Source organism: Heterocephalus glaber, unplaced genomic scaffold (genome assembly GCF_053883595.1).
Source record: "Heterocephalus glaber isolate CG9 unplaced genomic scaffold, H.glaber_assembly_v1.0 deba00000122, whole genome shotgun sequence".
NCBI lineage: Eukaryota > Metazoa > Chordata > Mammalia > Rodentia > Bathyergidae > Heterocephalus > Heterocephalus glaber.
The window spans coordinates 83,967,063-83,984,488 of NW_028258138.1; the positions used below are offsets into that span (position 1 = coordinate 83,967,063).

The 17,426-nt window shown below is 34.3% G+C and overlaps 1 protein-coding gene across 1 annotated transcript in view; it reads left to right on the top strand.

Annotated features, from left to right (window-relative positions):
• Positions 1-6,441: 6,441 nt before the first annotated feature.
• Trpm7 (transient receptor potential cation channel subfamily M member 7) overlaps positions 6,442-17,426 on the top strand; it is a 31,726-nt gene continuing 20,741 nt past the window's right edge. The window contains exons 1-8 of the mRNA XM_004835419.3: positions 6,442-6,770; positions 8,383-8,509; positions 9,408-9,592; positions 10,266-10,398; positions 11,132-11,847; positions 12,510-12,577; positions 14,096-14,155; positions 15,932-16,028. Coding sequence (XP_004835476.2) covers positions 6,605-6,770; positions 8,383-8,509; positions 9,408-9,592; positions 10,266-10,398; positions 11,132-11,847; positions 12,510-12,577; positions 14,096-14,155; positions 15,932-16,028 — 1,552 coding nt within the window. The 5' untranslated portion in view covers positions 6,442-6,604. The remainder of the gene's footprint in view (positions 6,771-8,382; positions 8,510-9,407; positions 9,593-10,265; positions 10,399-11,131; positions 11,848-12,509; positions 12,578-14,095; positions 14,156-15,931; positions 16,029-17,426) is intronic.

Here is a 17,426-nt window from a genome sequence, read left to right on the forward strand (position 1 = left end):
AAGTGGATAACAAATATTAATCATCTACTAAAAATAACGGTGAAGAAATAACTAACAGAAAGCCTCTTGCACAATTATAATTTCTTTCTCCCTTAGGATTTTGCAAGTAATACATAAAATTTTGGAAATAAATCCTTTTGTTGGTAGAGGCCTGAGATGAGGTAATCATGTTAAGATGTGGAGCACTCGCAAAGAGATTTAGGATAAAATGAAGTACATTGCACCTTCACAATACTTCAGTTTTGTTTAAAAATATTTTTTTCTGCAAAAATTGTTTTCTCCTTAAAGGACATGTCTATTGTAATGAGTTTACTCAGCACTTATTATCATAATACTGTAATATTTTCTCCTTTCTTAAAACAGTTCATCCTTAGGGCCGGGGATTTAACTCAGTGGTTTTGTTGCCTGCTGCGCAAGTGCAAGGACCCGAGTTGGATCCCCGGTACCAAAAAAAAAAAAACAAAAGCAAAAAACAGTTCATCCTGTGTCTCTAAAGTATGTTTAAAAAAAATGATTGTTTTTGTATTTTCCCTCTATTTCTAGGAAAAAAATAATAATTATAAGATTTTAAACTTTTTATTATATTCTTAAAGTTAATTGATTTTTAAAACATAAAAATTTATGTTTCTAAAATTTGTAGGTCATATTAAGCATTTTAGTTCCACCTGCCATATTAATGTTAGAATATAAAACCAAGGCTGAAATGTCCCATATTCCACAATCTCAAGACGCTCATCAGATGACAATGGAAGACAGTGAAAACAACTTTCAAAACATAACAGAGGAGATCCCCATGGTAAGGAAGAAAAATTTTAAAGTAAATGTAGGTTTGTTATGAATACAACAATAAATATATATTTTTTTTAATTTTAGGAAGTGTTTAAAGAAGTAAAGATTTTGGACAGTAATGAAGGAAAGAATGAAATGGAAATACATATAAAATCAAAAAAGCTTCCAATCACTCGCAAGTTTTATGCCTTTTATCATGCACCAATTGTAAAGTTCTGGTTTAACACGGTATGTTTTTAAATTGTTTATGCATGATGTATATGCGTGTGTGTGTGTCTGTGTGCACACATGCACTTGGGAAAGCATGGTTTTTTTTTTTTAAATACGCTTTAGGAGACCTTTGGTCTAGAATCCACATTAATATTTTTTGTAACTTAGATTACAGAAAAGGCATTTTCCATTTAAGAGAGCAGTAAGCTTGACTTAGTTTTCTCCAAGTTGCTAACATCTAGAATCATAAACACCAGCAAATCTTAGTTTTAATTGGACATAAATTTTATTTAAAAATATGGTAACATTAGGCATGTATTACTGGGTAGTATTTACTAAAAAAGCGGGATGTTGACCAAAATAAACTCAGATACACAATTATAATTTTGTTGTGCTTTAGGATTTTGAAGTTAATACGCAAAAGTTTTAAAATAATCCTGTTTGGTGTTGATAAAATAATTCAGCTGATTTGTGTGGTTTCATTTGTGGCTGATTCCTTTAATCATGTTCTTGATTATCTGCCACAGTGGCTTTCTCCTGCTTTGTGGAAAGTAGACTTTCCTAGTAGATTGAAGAGCTTATATTCATAGAGGATGGGCTCACTGTTGGACTGTAGTTGTTGATTCACTGCTCTGATTGTTTTTATTGGGGGAAGGGCCATAAGCATTAGAAACTTGTAGGGGCCCACCTTCCTGTTGTCATTTCCCAGGGATGGCTGCCCCTGAAAAACATAGGAAATCAGCCTCTGCTTTTAACCTGGTGTGGAGTCTGAGAGAATGAGCATTTACTCCCAGGAAGGATTCTTCAGGAGTTTTTACTTTATTTTCATTTTTATCAGCATTAGACATATGCCAGAGTTTACACATGGCTTTGTGCTGCAGTGAACATTTGAGAACTTCCTTCAGCTATTGCTTCATCCATACTTGCCCTATTATCCTGAGATTAATTTATTAATTTCCTTCTTAATGTGAAGATTCTCCTTCATCCTTCCTAGATGTTGATATTGCAAATCTCATTTAATCTAGTGACCAAATTCTTTCACCACTAATGGAAATGTAGATTTCTTACATTTGTATTCATGTGAAAGGGTACTTAAAATATAGCCAGCCCAGGTGGTCATAGGAATGTCTCCTTCCCTCCCTTTCTTCCATTTTTTCCTCTTTCCTGGATCCCTCCCCTCCTTCTTTCACCGGCCATCGTTCAAATCAATATTTGTATATACGAAAATGTCCATAATAAGCTTTATTTTGTAGTAGTTTTATTCATGTAACTTTTGTTTCTTTTTTGTTAGTTGGCGTATCTAGGATTTCTAATGCTTTATACATTTGTTGTTCTTGTACAAATGGAACGCTTACCTTCAGTTCAAGAATGGATTGTGATTGCGTATATTTTTACCTATGCCATTGAGAAAGTTCGTGAGGTACATCTTTCATTTTTCTTCGATTTGTCTCTGAAACAGCCTAGATTTTGTTTTATTTCCTCAGCATTCATATTTGCATTCTCTTCCACTCTTCAAAAAGCATTAAATATCCTTATAGCCTGTTGGGTAGATACATAGATTTTCATTATGCTCATGTATTGTACTGCTCACTGAAGTTTATTATATTGCCCACTAGTTGTTACTTAATTTACTCTTGCCTTTCAGTTTCCGGTTTAAATTGTAAATTTTCTTATGTCCTGGTTTTGGAAAAAATGTTTTTATCCTTAAATGCATTTTTATATTTTCCATTTAACAAGCAGCTATATAAATGTTGTTTTATAATGAATGCACTTGCATAAATATTTTTGTGTTTCATGTCTGGTTTACCTTTAGAGAATACATGAAATGCAAAATAGAAAACGTGGTCCTTTATGCCCACTTAAATCATAAGAATTTATTTTATAAAATAATTTATCATGCATTTTAAATACCCCTGATTGCTGATTCTTATGTTTGAGTAATAGTATATGCTTTAAATAAGTTAGATAAGCATAACTAGTTAAACTAGTCTCTTTTCTGTGAATAAGACATCTTTGGAAAAATATTACAAAGATACCCAAGTATTTGATTCTAAGTAAAGCAACTTTTCAAAAACATGGAGAACTATGTTGTAATCCAAGATGTCACCTTCTTTGTTGGATGACTTTGGTTGAGCAGGTCATTTATTTATAAGATGTATTTATCTCTGCTCTTAATGTTTTGATGATTAAATGCATCATCAAATGTCAAAATAATAAAAGCATTTTGAAATATTAAAATCCTGTGATATAATTGAATACTGTTTATGTTTTATTTTATTATTATTATTTTTTGGTACCGGGGATCGAACTCGGGTCCTGAGCTTGCAGGGCAGGCGGTGGAACCACTGAGCTAAATCCCCGGCCCTCTGTTTATGTTTTAATAAGAAATTGATTAAACCTTTTTGTTCTTACTAAATCTTTAGATTTTTATGTCTGAGGCTGGAAAAATAAGTCAGAAGATTAAAGTGTGGTTTAATGATTACTTCAATATCACTGATACAATTGCCATAATTTCTTTCTTCGTTGGATTTGGACTGAGATTTGGAGCAAAATGGAATTTTGAGAATGCATATGATAATCATATTTTTGTGGCTGGAAGATTAATTTACTGTCTTAACATAATATTTTGGTATGTGCGTTTGCTAGATTTTCTAGCTGTAAATCAACAGGCAGGACCTTATGTAATGATGATTGGAAAAATGGTAAGTTGAGAGGTGTCTGCTAATACTCATGGCTTTTTTGTTTCCTAAAAATCATAAAAATGTGTTACCTAGTATAGTTTTCCTTGAGCCAGCGAATATCTGTTATTTCATGTTTATTTGGCTCATACTACCAAGTCTTCTATTCCTTAAGAATACATTATTAACTTTTTAAAGTTTAGGAAAAGTAGCTTAGAATATTGTTTGTATTACCTTGAAATAAAGTGCTACTTCTGTGAGCACTTGGCATCAAAATGCAAAATATGAACTTGTCTGCATATTTCTTCTCATCTTTCCTGCTATCTTGAGTCAAACCACATCATCTAGCACTTTACATTTCCTCACGGCCAGCCTGACTTGTCTTCAGTCTACACTGTAGCTAGAGTGATTATTACAGAATGCAAACCTGAATATGTTACGTCCCCACCTTAAAATTTTTTTAGTGGTTTCTACATTGCTCTAAGAGATTACTTAAGATCTATAAGGCTTGCCTTTGTCTCCCCCCACCCACACCCCTACCCTTTTTGAGCCAACACAGTGGTGTACACTTTAATCCCAGCTCTTCGGAGGCTGATGGACAAGGAGTCCTAGAGTCCAGGAGTTAGAGAACAGCCTGGGCAACATACCAAGGCTTGCCTCAACAGGTTTTATCTTTTGACATAGCCGCTACCAGAATAGCATAGCTCATATTCTTTCTACTTGGAATGATCACCCTCATCTACACTCAAACCCTTTGCTTTTTTGACAGATTACCTTAGTGTTTATCCTTCAGATCACAATTCCAACATGATTTTCTTTTCAGGAGAGCTGTTTTTGGTCTCTTCTAGCTAGATCAGGTTTGTCTTCTCTGTCCCCTTCTGGGACTAATGCTCTTTCCCGTCATACTATTTGTACCTTTGTCTGAGTTTTAAATTCCATTCTTACTAGATTGTTTACCTTCTCCTTAGACTGTACACTCCTCAGAGTAGAAACATTGTTTAGTGTTGGTCACATCTGTTTCTCCAGTACCTCACACAGTGCCTCCATATACCATGTTCTCTTTAGTAAAGCTTTATTGGTTGGATGGATAAAGCAGTTATAAGTTAAAAAATAACTACATAAAAATGCTGAATACTCTATCTTGGTAGTTTATTAAGATTTTTTATTTTTATATCCTTAACAGATTATAAATTTTAAAAATTGTAATTGTTAAACTAGTATTTTAATATGTTTATTATTCTCTGCTGGGTAAGACAGTGCAACAACCCTCAGGATATTGCACCTGAACTTTATGAAACCACATTTCTGTATTTTTACTTTATTCATCCTGTGGTTATTTTTCTTCATAATTTCATCATCCCATATAAGACATTTCAGGAAATCATAGCAGATTGTTATCTAACAGTCAGTGTCATTTATTGAGTAAATGAATGAATAGGGAATATTGAGATTCATGGGGAAAGAGAGCTCTGTGGAAGCATCTTTTTTTTTTTTTCCGTACCGGGGATCGAACTCGGGACCTTGAGCTTTCGAGGCAGGTGTGGTGCCACTGAGCTAAATCCCCGGCCCTATGGAAGCATCTTTTAAAGTAACAGGATGTGAGCTGTTCTCTGGAAGCTTAACGTAGATGTGAGTAAAAAAGGCACAGCCTGACTGGAATTTCTTTTAGAATAAGAAATCGTTAGTTGGCAGTCAAATTGGATAGACAAGCTGTAGTCTGGGTTATACAGGTTGTTGAAAAAATGAGCAGTCTGAATTCTTTAGAGAATAAAAATACAGGGAAACCACTGAGTCCTTCCCCCTCCCTGAATTTAATATTTCTTACCTTGCCTTTGATTTTCCTGCCTTCTATTTTTATTGTCATTATAAATTTATTTATATGAAAATGATAATTTCTTTTAGATTGACTTGGTATTATAATTACTGTTCGTTCCCAGTGGATTCAAGTATAGATTTATTGTAAATGCTGTCTTTGACTTTCATGGGGCTGTTCTCCCCAGTGAGATTATTATTCATGGGTAAATATTATCTATCTTTAGGGTGAGAAGCATTCACTTTGTTAGATGTAAGTGCTAAGAACTTATATACCTAAATAAATAGGGATTAAAGATATAAATTAATATAGTATTTTAGTTAATTTCTTAAGCTCGTGGATAAGGATTCCAGATTTGCATTAATTATTAGATGATTGTTCAGTTAGGCTCTTTCTCAGTTTTGTTGAGATTAAAGAATTTCAGACTACCTGACTTGCAAAGGTGTCCCTCAGACATTGGTATCACTTAATTTTCAGCGCCCATACTGATAAATCAGTATGTTGCTGTGTTTGGCTCCTAGGAGATAGATTGTTCATATCCAGGACAAGGCTCCATGGGAGGATGTTAGGTTTGGGACACCTGGAGAATAATTTGCCTTTTTTTTTTTTTTTTTTTTGCGGGGTGGGGTGAGCAGAGGCCAGTTAAAGGCAAGGTGTTGAAAAGAGTCTGTGCCTCCATTATAAAAGTAGAGACGCTTTAGGACAAGGCACCCATGAAAATTGCATGTGTGCCTGTGCCCTTATGTGCCCCAGATATATGCATGCTCCAGTTTGAATCCATGACACAGTTCATCATAGACAAAAAGGTGCTGTTGACTTCTGTAGCTTCACACATCATTTTTTTGTGTAGTTTGATGTTTTGCAGTGCTAGGCATTGAACCCATGGCTTCACATATAAAATCCCCAGGCCATAGATTTTTTTTTTTTTAAACACAATCTCCTTAATGTTAGAGTTTATGTAGTGATGAGATTTCCCTGAATGCTATTATTGGAAATACAAAGAAAGTCATAGGTTCTAATTATCAGAATATTAGAAGTATTTTTAAGATGAAAATTTGTTAAAGTGTTTAATGTGTATTTTAACAGTTTTGTTTTTTTTAAACAGGTGGCCAATATGTTCTACATTGTAGTGATTATGGCTCTTGTATTACTTAGTTTTGGTGTTCCCAGAAAGGCAATACTTTGTCCTCATGAAGCACCGTCTTGGACTCTTGCTAAAGATATAGTTTTTCGTCCATACTGGATGATTTTTGGTGAAGTTTATGCATACGAAATTGATGGTAAAGGTTTATGTTTGCAGAATCATCTTTTGCAAGATGATTTTGGTTATTTTATGTTTCAAAGTCGTTTTGCATTAAAGTAACATTGCATGTTTTCCAGAGTGAAACTTAAAACCTAAGTCCCCCACTGTGCATTAGTTAACCCTAGAAAAAAACAAAAATTAACTGACAAATATTTTAGAATTTTTCAGTTAAAAATAATGGAAATATTTGTAACTGCATTGGCCTAAACAGGGAGGACATTTATTAAGTCAGAAAGCTCAGAGGTAGAGAGGTCTCAGAAAGGTTCATGGCTAAGGTCCCTTGCTCCTTTTTCTCTTGCTGCTTATAGTGGAGATGTCTGGGTTATACAGGTTTTCCTCAGACTCAAAGCAGTAGGAAGGAAGGGCACTTTTCATCCATGGGAATTGTTAGAGCAAGCCTCTCCCACAGACATCCCCTTTGAAACCCTGTCTTCCCTCTCATTAGCTCAAGTGGCTTCTGTGAATGGGAGAAGCGTGTTCAGCTGAGGCCAGTCAGGTGGATTAATAGTGAGGAGTCAGTCCCAGTGTGAAGGACAGAAATACTGATTCTCTGTGAATCTTGAGTTTTACAGGGGATGACTGATTTCAGGTTTCTATCAAAATTTGTGAGTACTTTTCTCTGGATAAGCTAATGAATACCCTCTATCTGTTCAACCTTGGACAGTTTTGTTACTATTCATATTTTGACTCTGTTAAGAGTAAAAGGACCTTATTAACATCAGTCTTCCTATAAGACCTCTTAATGAACTAATATGGCCCTAATGAGAATTTCAGTGATGAGTATAAAACTTACTAAGTGCTAACTGCTAAGTGCACTAGAAATACTTACTTTTTCATTTTTATTGTATGTGTGTATGTATTAATTTTGGTTTTTGAGACACGGTCTTGGTATGTAGTCCAGGCTGGCCTTGAACTCACTGTGTAGCCCAGGATAACCTAGAATTTATGGCAATCCTCTTGCCTCAGCCTCTTGAGTGCTGTGATTATAGGCCTGTGCCACCACGCCTGACAGTATAAATAGTTATAAAGGAATTGTTAGTAATTTATGATTTCATTCTAATCTTTGTGCTATCTCAGTATTCACTTTTATCAGTTCTGTGGTAGGTGTTAAAGCTGTTCCTGGGTTTGTATTGAGCTATGGTCTGTCTTCAGAAACACTGTAGGTAAAGGTCATGAAAACCAAGGAGTTCAAATCTAGTCAGCATAAATGTGAAAGCACATTGCTACTCCTCCAACCCTGTGTTTTGACATAATTAAACTCGGTTATGTTTATGTACATGAATATACAGGATTTCTGTATATCTTACCATACTTCAGAGCTCCCAATATCTTTCTTACATAAATGTTATGATGTGGCTGAACATTATCCTCCTTAGTGGTCCTGGCCAAAATCCAGCCTATGTGAAGAATACACATAACATCCTACATGGACTTGTTTGTCTGAAACAGGGTAATAGAACACACAGCACCTACACCGTGACAAAGCCCTTCACTTATTTTACTGTTAAGTAAAATAAACAAATAAGCACTGATTCAGGGCAATTTCTGGTGAATTACTATATTTAAGACTCTTTTTCTTCTTCCTAAAGTGTGTGCAAATGATTCCACTATCCCTGAAATCTGTGGTCCTGGGACATGGTTGACTCCATTTCTTCAAGCAGTCTACCTCTTTGTACAGTATATCATTATGGTTAATCTTCTCATTGCATTTTTCAAGTAAGAGTCTTATTCACTTGCTTATTATAATAGATCATTTGATGTACAGTATAGTGCTACTCATTTTGATCATTTTGACAGAAACAGATTTTAAAGTCTAAAAGTTTATTGAGCCTTAAAATATAGTACTAAAATTACTGTTTAAAAAATTGCAAATAAGAGATGCTTTTTTCAAATCAAATGAGTTCTAAATTTTAGACTTATCTTTCAACATGCATTTCTTTTATAAATTCAGTCCTTATCTAGGGTTTTTCTTGCATTGCCAGTGAATCCACATTTCAGTATAGAAAACAAAAAGGCAAGTTCAAACTCATCTGTAATCCCACTCTTAATATTTAGACATATATGTGTCATTTTTTATGAACATACAAACCTTTTTTTTTTGTATTGGGGATCAAACTCAGGACCTTGCGCTTGTGAGGCAGGTGAGATGCTGCTGAGCTAAATCCCCGGCTAAACCATGTATTTCTTTAGAATGTTTTTCTAAAAATAGATGTGTTTGAGATACGTACTTTTAGGGCTTCTTGCATATAGGCTTGTCACAATAGGCTTGGATCCCTAACTTCCTGCTAAAACTAGGTATTATTACTTTTTAGTAATTGTTGATTTGATAGTATTTAAAAGTATCATTTTTGTCTACGTTTGATTACTCTTAAGATAGGCATTTTCTTATTTTTTTTAGCTACTTATGTATAATCTTTTAAATCTTAAAATCATAGTATTTTTGTCTGTCCCATTTTTCTGAGAGGTTCTTATTAAGGTCTTCCACAATATCAACCTTTTCATTTATAGAAGGGGGTTACTCGTGAGATCTTGTGTATTACAGAACGACAGTAAAATCTTTAGTATTTAAAACTGTAAGATATGATTGTTTTATTTTTATTCCTTGTTATCCTAGCAATGTGTATTTACAAGTGAAGGCCATTTCCAATATTGTGTGGAAGTACCAGCGTTACCATTTTATCATGGCGTATCATGAGAAGCCAGTTCTGCCTCCTCCACTTATCATCCTTAGCCATGTAGCTTCTCTCTTCTGCTGCATCTGTAAAAGAAGAAAGAAAGATAAGACTTCTGATGGACCAAGTAAGTACAGTAAATTAAGGTAAACGTTTTTATCACATCCAGTGTTACACTAGAGAGTATTGAGTTTATTTAGAACATTTAGTTGTTTGATATTATTGTGAAGACTTTTGTTAAATTTACCTAAACATAAAGGAATTTTCAGTGCAGTTTGATGTCTTTAATTCGTACCATATTGAAGTTCCTTTTAAGAGATGCCATCTCAAGTTTGTTTTGTTAAAATGGTAATGTAAACAATAACAGTTTAGCTGGATTTTTTTTTACAAACCACTTTTACTGCTCTGTAAACAGTGCCAAGTTCAGTACATTCTGTGTACCAGCTGAGACGAGTCACCTAAGACGAACTGCACTTAACATTAAGCCAAACTGTGCTTAAAATTTTCCTGTGGCTGTCTGTTCTCCCAAATTAGTTCTTATTCCTCTGGTGGTGACAGAGAGATGAAGGAAGGGGGTAGTGTGGGAAACAGGAATTAGAAGAGAAGAAAGTACCTGAAACTGTTATGTAAGTGAAAAAAAAGAGAAAGATGCTTGTTTAGTGCCTAAGAAACATAGTAGTAAAACGGGAAAATGCAGAATAATTCACAAGAACCTGAATAATTCACAAAGCTTGTGATCTAAAGTTTTAAGAGCCTGAAAGCCCTTCATTATTTTTTTTTTCATTTTTTTACCCCTTTAGAACTTTTCCTAACAGAAGAAGATCAAAAGAAACTTCATGATTTTGAAGAGCAGTGTGTTGAGATGTATTTTAATGAAAAGGAAGACAAATTTCATTCAGGGAGTGAAGAGAGAATTCGTGTCACTTTTGAAAGGTTCAGAAGCTTTTTTTTTTTTCTTGCTTAAATTCTTTTATTGGTACATTTTATTTTAGAAGCTTTTTAATTATACTTGACTGTGGTGTCAGAAGGGATTCCTTTAGTTATGTCTCTTGTAATGGCCATTGTTCTGTTTATTTTGTTAAAACTGACTGTGTGTGACTGTCATAATGACTGACACGCACACATGCACACGCACACACACACACACACACACACACACACGAGCTATACCCCCAGTACTTTTTATTTTGAGACAGGATCTCGCTGAGTTGCTAAATTGCCAAGACTAGGCTCAAACTTGGAATCTTCCTGCCTCAGCTTCTCAATTCACATTCATACACTGCAATCAGACCCAAGGCCTTCTGCATTCTAGGCTAGTGCTTAACCACTTGAGCTACACCCCCTCCCTCTTACTGTCTTTCAACCATAACCATAGTTACAGATACAGAGTTAATGTTCTGCACTGTTGAGGGAGAGAAAAGAAAAACTGTCCTCACAATTTCAAAGTCATTCTTTCCATTGACTTTGCTGCATCTTGAAAGTGTAATGGTGGTCATGTAGTTACAGTAATGTTAATTCTAATACTTTCTACAAATAATTTGCGATATCTTGTTTTTAATAACTTGAGTGCATGTAAAATTTGTTTCTACCACCTTCTTTTGAGACTAAGAACTAATTTCTACATTAATTTTTTAATATTTGTAAAAAGCCAATTTCTGTCTTACAGAGTGGAGCAGATGTGCATTCAGATTAAAGAAGTTGGAGATCGTGTCAACTACATAAAAAGATCATTACAGTCATTAGATTCTCAAATTGGCCATTTGCAAGATCTTTCAGCTCTGACAGTAGACACATTAAAAACTCTCACTGCCCAGAAAGCTTCAGAAGCTAGCAAAATCCATAATGAGATCACACGAGAATTGAGTATTTCCAAACATTTGGCTCATAACCTTATTGATGATGGTCCTGTGAGACCTTCTGTGTGGAAAAAGCACAGTATTGCAAATACACTTGGCTCTTCTCTTCCACAAGGTGATCTTGAAAGTAATAATCCCTTCCTTTGTAATATTTTTATGAAAGATGAAAAAGATCCCCAAAGTAACATATTTGGCGAAGATCTACCTATAGTACCCCAGAGAAAAGAACTCCATTTTCCAGAGGCTGGTTCCTCTTGTGGTGCCTTATTCCCAAGTGCTATTTCTCCTCCAGGACTGCGACAGAGACGACATGGGGTAGAAATCTTAAAGTTACTTAATAAAAGTCAAAAATTAGGCAGTTCACCTAATAGCACACCACATCTCTCATCTCCACCAAACAAATTTTCTGTTAGTACACCATCCCAGCCGAGTTGCAAAAGCCACTTGGAAACTGTAACCAAAGATCAAGAAACTGTTTGCTGTAAAGCTGCTCAAGGAGATAGTGTAGAATTTGGAGCATTTGTAGGTAAGTTTGGCAAACAGTTACTTTTCACCTTACACAAAATAATTAGCTAATAACATGTGACAAGGGAACTGTCTTTTCATACTGCTCTAAAAATTTTCAAAGGAACCAGAAGTGGGTGAAATGAATTGAGCTCTAAGAGTTACTGGTGTACACCTGTTTGGTGCACTTTACATAATAACAGTAAAATCTGTAGTATTTAAAATGGTGAGTTATGATTAGCTATAAGTTTATTTTTATTTATTTTTTTGGTACCGGGATTGAACTCAGGACCTTGCACTTGCAAGGCAGGTGGTGGAACCACTGAGCTAAATTCCCAGCCCAGCTTTAAGTTTCTGTAGTTTGTTATTCTATATCTATATATATATATATTCTGCAGATCCATGAACGTGGGACATCTTTCCACCTGGCATCTTCTCAGTTTCAGTGTTCTATAATTTTTGTTATAGAGATCTGCAACCTGCTTGTGTAGATTGACCCTTGGTTGTTTTTTCGAAGCTTATTTTCAGTGATACTATTTTCTTGATTTCTTTCTCACCTAGTGTATTATTGGTGTATAGAAAAACTGTTGATTTTTTTAAATGTTGATTTTTGTATACTGGTTGTTATTTTGATAGATAAATAAAAACAAAAATTTGGAATCTTTTTTTTTTTTCCTGTTAAAGGGCACAAGGATAGCATGGATTTACAAAGGTTTAAAGAAATAGCAAACAAAATAAGAGAGCTGTTACCTGTAAGTAAATCCTTATAATAGCATGATTCAGTTTATTTCAGTTTTTAAAATTAATTTTATTGGTACATTTTAGGTATACAACACGGTAACATTCATCATTGGGATCTTGCACCTTTACATAATCTCTCTTGGTTCTTATTTTTTCCCCCTTCCCCTGCCCTCCCTTCAACTCCTCCGCCCCTCCCTATTTACAAAGACTTTGTTTCCATTTTTTCCTTTTTTCATATTTTTTTCTTTCCTTTCTTTTTCTCTACTCCCTCTTCCCCTTTTCCTTTGGACCTTTTCTTCCTATTTCACATCATCTATTATATATTTTGGTCCTCATTTACATTTTCAGTTTCTCACACCAGAGAAATTAGTCTGTATTTACATATGTGTGTCCTATTTATTTCACTTAAGAGTATGGCCTCAGTGTGCATCCATTTAGCTATAAATGTCTTTAGTTTCTCATTCTTTGTGGCTGAGTAGTACTCCATTTTATTAAAAAAATCACATCTTTATTTCACTATTTTGAGAGTTTTGATAGTTTAAATAGACTTATACATTTTTGATAAAAACGTAGTTTTAGCAGACTGTCAACAACATGATGTACCAAATATTTGAAGCTATACCTAATTTGAAAAAAAAAAAGTAGAAACATGAATAATGTATATATAGCTTGCATTTTCAAAACTAAAATTTGTTTCTCTTTTTAGACATGCTTTTCTCTATTTGCTTTTTATAGATTAAGTACTAAGCTCAACTTTTTTTCTGGGCCTCAACTTTTCTTAGAGCCTTGTAACCTGTGGTCTAGAAACAAAAACCTGTGTACAATGTGCAAGTGCAAGATTTTCATTGTTGTTGTGTTTAAAATGTATAGAATAACTGCCCTCAAAATGTGTTTCCTGCTTGAAAATTAGTTTTTATTCCTTAGGCGTTGCCCTCATAAATTACTTGTAACTACTTAGCAGCTAAAGGGTAATAATGTAACCATACCATGATAATTAAGAGGATTTAGGAAAATGTTAATTGTCTAATCCTTAAAGAACTTAACATTGTTGACATGATTAATAAATACAGTGAAAATAAGGTATTTTTTCCAAAGCTACAGCCAAGGAAATTATAATGACTTACGAGTTTCTATGATTATTCCATGTATCCAAAGTTAAATGGGTAATTCCCATCATGATGTTACTACCCTATATACAAAAGGTAGACGGTAATGCATTTTGATATTTACACTAACATTTGTGCTTTTAATGACATATATTCTGATAAAACTATTATACTAAACTGATTACCTATGTCTCCTAACTACACATTATTTTGGAAATTAATTGATGTTTATATGGAAATTGAGATGTAATGATTATATAGGTTTTTTTCTTTCTGTATTTGCCTTTGTTTGAAAATAGCTATAATGGGCCGGGGATTTAGCTCAGTGGTTTTGCCGCCTGCTGCGCAAGTGCAAGGACCCGAGTTCGATCCCTGGTACCAAAAAAAAAAAAAGAAAATACGTATATTATTTTCTTCTAATAGGACCAGCAGAACGATGTGAGAAACACAATTATGGAATACTCAGAGATGCCTAAATATCAGGTACGTCTCATTAGTGTGTATGGGCATCTGACTGAGCTTGACATATACACACACACTTAGATGGAGGAAGTCATGTAAGTTCAGTGGACCTGTCGTAACACTCTGGCATACTTGTGAAGATCTGAATTTTCTATTATGACTAAGAAGCAGAGAGCTAAATAAATGAGTGTGTGTTTTATGACACATTGTGAAAAAATACAGGAATGAGAAAAATGATGAATATTAAGAACAAATAACTCCCAGTGTTGGTTTTGGAATTATTATAATGTGAGATATAGTACATCTATTTTCCGTTCAGGGTTTTTCTTGAGCAGATTTCAGCTGAAGTGGATGTTACAGGTAAATGAATTGTTTTGTGGACCTTCGTTAAGTCCTAGTAAAGCTGTGTACACTCTGAAATTATTTAAACTAACACATTTTCTTTTTCATCTATTCATGTAATTATGATGTTGCCACACTCTGGTGGCATCGTTTTGATGTGGTGAAATATTTGATATACAAAGAATATAGTGTAGCATAAAAAACACTTAATAAGAAAGAGTGAAACAGAGTTTCCCAACAGATTTCACCATCTAATGATAAAAGAGGACTGTGCTAAAAATTTTTAAGTAAGCAAATAACTTCTTGATGAAGGAAGAAGAAAGCTCAGGTTTCTGTGAGGAGGCAGGAAAAGTGGTGGCTGTGATGTTTTGATTTGGTGCTAGAGATGGAACCAGGGCCATGTGCCCACCAGCAAGAGCTCCTCTGCTGAACTGGTGCTTGTGTTTGGAATAAACAATTTTGGGTAATTTACATAGGGGGAAAGAATTCAGCTATAATAGAATAATGAGCTTTGCCTTATGGTGGTCAGAGTCCTGGAGTGCTTAATCATTTGTGGGTTTTGCACTCCTTTGAAAATCTGATGAAAGCTGTAGACTACCTTCCCAGAAAAATGTGCATATACAAGGTTTTTCTCTGAAGGGTCTGCAGATACCTTGAAGTCTATCTGTTCCAGTTTAGAATTTCTGGTTATAGGTGGTTCTCTGAAACTGATAGATATATCATTGTACCCAGGAGTATATCAAGGAAAGTACTTAAATAAAGTGAACAAAAATAACTACAATTGGTTCCAGGAAACATAACTAAAATCAGACAAGAAATTAATATGATTTGTCACTGTGTTACTTCATTTGGGAAAATAGGTAAAAATACTGAAGAGAATTCACTATTAGATATTTTAGTAGCTTGCAGCTAGAACAGAAGAAACATGAATATTTAGCAGAACATTTTAGCTGACCTAGAAGAATTTAACAAGGAGGGAAAAGAGGAATGATTTATGAGTAAATACAAAATGGGTAGAAATTTGGAAAAGCCTGGTTATATTCTCATATTACTTTATAGGCTTGGATGAATTCTGGAGTTAAATGTAACTATTCAAATCATAGAAAATAGAAATGTTTATTAAGCCAGTAAAGCCACTAGGGCTTTCTAGATGTATAAAAAAAAGTAAGGGAAGTTGAAAAGAAATTTTTAAAGTATTTTAGCTAAATACGTCGTAATTGTAGCACGGTTGAAGTTTGACAAATAATGAACAGAAATCTTTGTTAATAAATAGCTCACTCAAATCAGGAAGAAAACTATCAAGACTCCCAACCCACAAACGCCCACTGCAAAGCAATATTCCTTTGGTGTCCAGGAGACACATACTGAGCTAAACAGATCAGAGGATTGTTATACTTAGAACAACAGCTTGAAATTCAGTTGTTTTAAAGTTATGTTTGTGTACAATATACATAGAATGACCCTCCCTCTGAAGATCCTTTGAAGCTCTTGAGTTCTTACGCTGGGTTTGCTAAGAGTCACAAGACTTCTGTTTCTCGTCATTCAGAACAAGGTATTTTGACTTAATGAATTCTGTTAATAAGCATACTCTTTTCAACTTTAAATATTGTATGTCAAACCTCTAAATATGAGTGGCATAGGGGTCAGATGACGAAGATTGTAGTTCATAACTGTTACTGTAACTGTGGGAATGTCATGTAGTACTAACATTCTAATATTTTTACAAATTGTTTAGTCCATAAAGATGAAATATAAAGACTTGCTTTTTTACAAATCTGCTGATTTTAACTTCTATAAGTTTAATCTATCATTTATTCAACATGTTTTTCTTGTTCACCTTTTAAAAAAATAGCTAATATATTTATTGGTTTGAAATTAAAATAGGCATACCTCACAACCGTTATTTCTGTTTGCCTCTAGAGTTTTGTGCTTGTGCAGTTATACATGTCTATACAAGTCTTGCTTACCTCTGATCTTTTAGACAAAAGTTGGCATCTCATACTAGTTACTTGTACCACTAAGTTTTCACTTACTATATCTTGATGATATGTCCACATAAAATTATATATGCCCATAATTAAAAAGTGGAATAGTAGTAAAACCTCTGTAAGAAAAACAGCCTTGCCTCGCCCCTCTCACCATCACTTCTTTCATCCTGTTTTGAAATCCTGAATTCAGCAGAATATAGCCTGACCAAGTTGGGGTCGTTACAGGAATGCAAGTTGGTTTGGCATTCAAAAGTAAAATTATCGGGCTGGAGATGTAGCTCAGTAGCGCCGTGCCTGCCTGGCAAGTGCAAGGTCCGAAGTTCGATCCCCAGTACTACGAACAACAACAACAAAAGTACAATTACTATGATGCATAATAGTAGCAGATTAAAGAAGAAAAATCCTAAAATCATTTCAATCGCTGTAGAAAAAGGCAGTTTTAAAAATTCTACATCTAATGATGAATAAAACTCTTAGTACTATAAGAATAGAATGAAATTCCTCAATCTCAGTCAAGTCAATCTACAGAAAATTATCACAAACATTGTATTTCATAGTGAAATATTGAAAATTCAAGATGGAATACAAGATAAAGATTCTGACAAGACAGACATTTTGGAGGTGGGGAAAGGATCAGAGGATGGGATCAGAGGGAAGGATGGGGTAAAGAGATGAAAAGCAATCAAGGTACATTATACATGTATATGAACATGAATGTTAGGTATTGTAAACATACTAAAAAGGAGATAAAGATTTTGCTTGTTTTATAATTTAGAATATATAGAACAACAGTAAGGCAAGTAAAAGCAGTGACGGATTATGAGGGAAAAATTAAAGTATCTGATAGTATTTTAAGATATTACTGCATCCTCGTATTTCAGTTTTAGGCCACATTTATTAACTTTCCAAGAACTGAACTTTCTTTTCCCATTGTGTGTTCCCAGAACACACGCACAAATACA